This window comes from Tupaia chinensis, unplaced genomic scaffold (assembly GCF_000334495.1).
Source record: "Tupaia chinensis unplaced genomic scaffold, TupChi_1.0 Scaffold000386_1, whole genome shotgun sequence".
Lineage (NCBI taxonomy): Eukaryota > Metazoa > Chordata > Mammalia > Scandentia > Tupaiidae > Tupaia > Tupaia belangeri.
Genome location: NW_006159888.1, coordinates 2,584,633 through 2,589,496, shown reverse-complemented (window position 1 = coordinate 2,589,496; position 4,864 = coordinate 2,584,633). Strand labels below are relative to the sequence as shown.

The window sequence follows — 4,864 nt, the reverse complement described above, 5'->3', positions numbered from 1 at the left end:
GACGTGCATGAAAAAGCGCGAGGCCTTTGTCTTTCTTTTCTTCCAGCGTCGCCTCTGTCAAACCAACCCACCCCCGCCGAGGCTGGTCCCCGGCAAGCACATGCACCACATAACAAAAAAGGGAGGTGATTAAGTCACAAAGGTGAAGCACTCATAAATGGATTAATATTCCCTCTTCAAGAGGCTTCAGAGAACTGCCCGTATGCCCCTTTCATCATGTGGTCAGAGCACTCACAGTAACCAAACAGCAGGCCTTTACTAGACACCAGATCCGCCCGCTTGACCATGTACTGCCCAGCCTCTAGAACTAGGTGAAATAAATTTATGTTATTTATAAATCATGTAGTCTAAAGTATTTTGTTCTAGCAACAAAAATGGACTAAAACCCTAGAAGTTTTTTTTTTTGGAGAGGTTTTTGCTATAGGGAGCGTGCACTTGTCAGACAGACAGAGACAGAGAGACAGAAAGCGAGAAATCACCCCCCAGGGGGGATGGCCATGCCGCAATCCCTTCTCCTTTTGGGATCTTGGGCACGCATGCACACGTGCCCAGTGTGAGTTTTAAGACACCGGGTCTAGGATGCGAACTGCAGTCAACTACGTGGGAGTCCAGCGACCTAGCCATTACACTAACTGCTGGACCCTAAAACCCTAGAATTTTTCAAAAACTGGCTCTTCTGATTAATTTAGCTTCCTGGTGGTCTGAGGTTCTGACACCACCACTTTATTTATTTTTTTGGAGAGATTTTTGCTAAAGGGCATGTGCGCTTGCCAGAAAGACAGAGAGAGACAGAGACAGAAAGCGAGAAATCACCCCTGGGCGGGGAGGGTCAGACCACAATCCCTTCTCCTCCATTCTCCTCTTGGGAACTTGGGCACGCACGCACACATGCCTGACATGAGTTTAGGTCACCGGGTCTGGGACTTAAACCATGGTTGACTACATAGGAGTCCAGTGACGAAGCCATTACGCAAACTGCTGGTCTCAACACCACTTTTTTTAAAAATTCATTTTTGGGGCCAGCAGGTGGCATGGTGGTTAGGGGCACTGGACTCCCACATGGCTGACCATGGTTTGAGTCCAGGACCTGGTGGCTTTCCCTCTCTCTCTCTGTGTCCCTCTCTGGTCAAATTAAAATAAATAAATAAATAGTTAAATAAATAATTCTTTAAAAAATAAAAATAAAAAAATAAACATTCATTTTTGCTATAGCACGCATGCAATTATCAGAGGGAAAGTGAGAAACCACTCCCCAGGGAGGATGGCTACAGCACAACGACTTCTCCTCCCTTTTTTTGGGATTTTGGACACACACACATGTGCACAGCATGATTTTTCAAGCTGCTGGACCTGGGACTTGAACCATGGTCAATAATATGAAAATCTAGTGCCTTAACCACCCTGCTACCTGTTAGCCCCCAAAACTATCTTGACTTTAAAACTCTTTTTCAAACATTCCTCAAGGAGGGATGCCCATGCTGTAATACCTTCTCCTCCATTATCTTCTTGGGTTTTTGGACACATGTATGCATACACACTGTGTTTTTGTGTTCATTTTTCTGTAGGGTGCATGCATTCACCTGAGAGAGACAGAGACAGAGAAAGGTAAAGTAAGAAATCGCACTCCAGGGTATGGCCACATCAATCTCCTCTCCACCATTCTCTTCTCTGAATGTTGGGAACGCACACACGTGCCTGATGTGATTTTCAAGCCGCAGGTCCAAGACTCAAAGTGTAGTTGATTATGTGGGAGTCCAGCACCTTTATCACTATATCACCTGCTGGTCCCCCAGGTGTGTTTTTTAAGCCTCCGGGTCCAGAACTCGAACTGTGCAATTGGCCATGTGGGATCTAGCCATCTTAACTTCTACCGACCTGGTGGCCCAAGCCAACTTTGTTCTTTCCACAACTTTTCTTTGAGTCATAAATTCACATATAGCCAAGAAGTGCCCAAATAAACACCCCCTCCCCATTATCAAGAAACAAGGGACCAGTAGTTAGTGTAATGGCTATGTCGCTGGACTCCCATGTCGTCGACCGTGGTTTGCGTCCCAGACCCGGTGGCTTAAAACTCACGCTGGGCGCATGTGTGTGCGTGCCCAAGATCCCAAGAGGAGAATGGAGGAGAGGGGATTGCGGCGTGGCCATTCCCCCTGGGGGGTGATTTCTCGCTGTCTCTCTGTCTCTGTCTGTCCAGTGAGCGCACATGCCCTATAGCAAAACAAAAACAAAAACAAAAAACCTCTCCAAAAAAAAAAAAAAAGAAACACGACTATTTCCCATCACAGCTAGAATGCTGATTTACTGAGGTATTTCCCTCACCTAATTCCAGATTGAGTGACTTCACAGAAGCTGCTCAGGAAGGGGCAGATTCCATCCTTCCCAATCACTCCCACCCAGGACTCCTGCCACTTAGCAGGAGCCAAAAGTTTGGCCTGGAACCTCTAAGGGGAGACTTCAAATGTTCAGACCTTCCAGTCTGGCCTATGAAGGAAAAGTTTTAATGTGAGGGCTGGCTTGGTAGCACAATGGCAACACACTGCTCAAGTAAAGCTGGAGGAGCCATACAGAGGATGACAGGTTTAGTTCCCTGGCCGATCTGTACACACCAGGCATGCACTCCCGTGATCCTGGCTAGCTTGGAACCCTGTTGGGAGTCCTTGTGTCTTTCTCATACCCTCATAAAAAATAAACTTAAAAAAATTTTTTTTTTAAATTTGAGGACAACAAAAGAAATGCTTCAGGACACTCACGCCAAGTCCACATACTGTAAGACAACCCAGGAAAAAAAGGCCAAGTCCCTGTGTACCTCAAGGCTGGGTCAATACTGAGCAAGGTGGCAGCTTCTGTGGTGTATTTGTCCAGTCCTGTTAGGCACAGTGATGCCAAGGCATGCTCACGCCCATCAACGCTAACCCTGCCTTTAAGAATTTCGAAGTGACGCCAGTCTATTTAATTCTTCCTTCTGCATCTAGGTTAGGCTGTTCTTCCCCTATACAAATTTTCTATGTAATATTCTAGTTTCAAAACTATGAACACATTGAAATTAAAACATATATTAAGATTAAAAAATGAGGTGAGCACCAAAACCCACAGTATGAGGCAGCCCACATTGGCTCCCACATCACCTCCCACCCCTTCTTGCAGGCATGCTCAGGATGCCACAGGCAGCCACCGCAGGGCCTCTCCAAGAGGATGTGGTCACTGCAGTCTTGCAGTCACACTAGGAACAGCAACCTAAGCCAACACCAGCTGGGCTGCTCTCTCCAAAGGAAGCTTGACTGTCTTCTTCAGCAGAACTTCTGTGCCAGTCAGCCCCAGCCCTGGAGGGGTGCCATGCTGTGGATGCGGTTCCCCCAAGAACAGAGTGATGCTGGGATATTAATATTGAAAGCTGCGTTTTGTCTGGATATCATCAAGAATCTGCTGCAGCTCCTCATCTTCAAACCGGCCTTCCAGGCTAAAAGAAAACCAGAAGAAAGGCATGATTTAGCAACTGGCAATTTCCCTGCTCTCTTAGATATTCTCATCTCTGATGATGCTGGCCTGTTTTACCTTTCAACTGTGTTCCTTTGACACTGTTCCTTATAAAAAATTACAAAATACTTAAAACACACAGAAAGCATAAAACACAATCTCCACAGCTAGCCCTACTTGGTTTGGATTGCCATTTTATTGTTGTAGAATACAACTGAATGAACGACCACCAAAGCCAAATTAAGGTTAAAGGGAGTCTTCATTAGCTGGACTCTACAATAATAGCAAGAAGAAAAATAAGAAAACACAACCCCCATGGGGAGACAGCAAAGTTGAATCCCTTCTCCTGCACGTCTTATTCATGCCGGGATCTTGGGCAGACATAACACGTGCCTGGAGTGTTTTTGAAGCTGCTGGGCCTGGGAGGTGAACTACGCAGTTGGCCAAGTGGGATCCAGGTGCATTAACCTCCATGTTAGTGGCTGGCCCTGGGTTTAGATTTCTTAAGAAGCATAATAGGACAACTGATGCCTCCATGTATGTACCCCCATTCTGAAACCTTCCCTTCCTGTCCCAGAAGTAATCAGTATCCCAAATTTGGTACTTATATCCATATATACTTTTATATTTACTACACACATATGTATTCACCAGCAACATGCAGCATTGTGTGTTTTTCTTTTCTGTTGGAGGGTGCATGTCCTTGCCAGATGGAGACAGAGAGAAAAGGAGACGGTACACCATGAGGCATAGTCATGCCACTTTCCTTTCTTCTCTAACTCCCCCTTATGTAAGGATTTGGGGCATGCATGCACACAGGTCTGGCATTTTTCTCAAGCTGTCAAGTCCGGAACTTGAACTGCACTGTTGGCCATATACGATCTAGCCACCTTAACCAGTAGGCCATAAACCCAGCCCTATTTTTAAATTACATAAGAAATTGCATCAGGGCTGGCCCCAAGGCTTAGTGTAAGGGAGCTGGATCCCACCTGGTCAACAATGGTTCGAGTCCACACCCCTGAGGCTTGAGAAGCATGCTAGGTGTACATACATGTTTGCATGTGTGTACGCCCCCAAGTCCAGACAGGATGGAAAGGATTGCAGCATGACCCTGCCCCATTGGGGGCTGCTTTCTCCCCACTACTCCATCATCTCTGGCAAAGGCCTGTGCCCTCTGGGAAAAAAATAAAATAAAATAATATTTAAAAAACAAAGGCCTGGGAACCAGCAGTTAGCGTAATGGCTATGTCGCTGGACTCCCATGTAGTCGACTGCGGTTTGCATCCTGGACCCGGTGGCCTAAAACTCACGCCGGGCGCGTGTGCGTGCGTGCCCAAGATCCCGAGAGGAGAATGGAGGAGAAGGGATTGCGGCGTGACCATCCCCC

At 46.6% G+C, this 4,864-nt stretch overlaps 1 protein-coding gene across 2 annotated transcripts in view; it reads right to left on the bottom strand.

Annotated features, from left to right (window-relative positions):
* Positions 1-2,305: 2,305 nt before the first annotated feature.
* The window catches only part of POLR2D (RNA polymerase II subunit D), a 17,730-nt gene continuing 15,171 nt past the window's right edge, over positions 2,306-4,864 (bottom strand). For both annotated transcript variants that reach the window (XM_006153680.3, XM_027773878.1), the window contains one exon: positions 2,306-3,460. In XM_006153680.3, the coding sequence (XP_006153742.1) occupies positions 3,382-3,460 (79 nt within the window). In that variant the 3' untranslated portion in view covers positions 2,306-3,381. The remainder of the gene's footprint in view (positions 3,461-4,864) is intronic.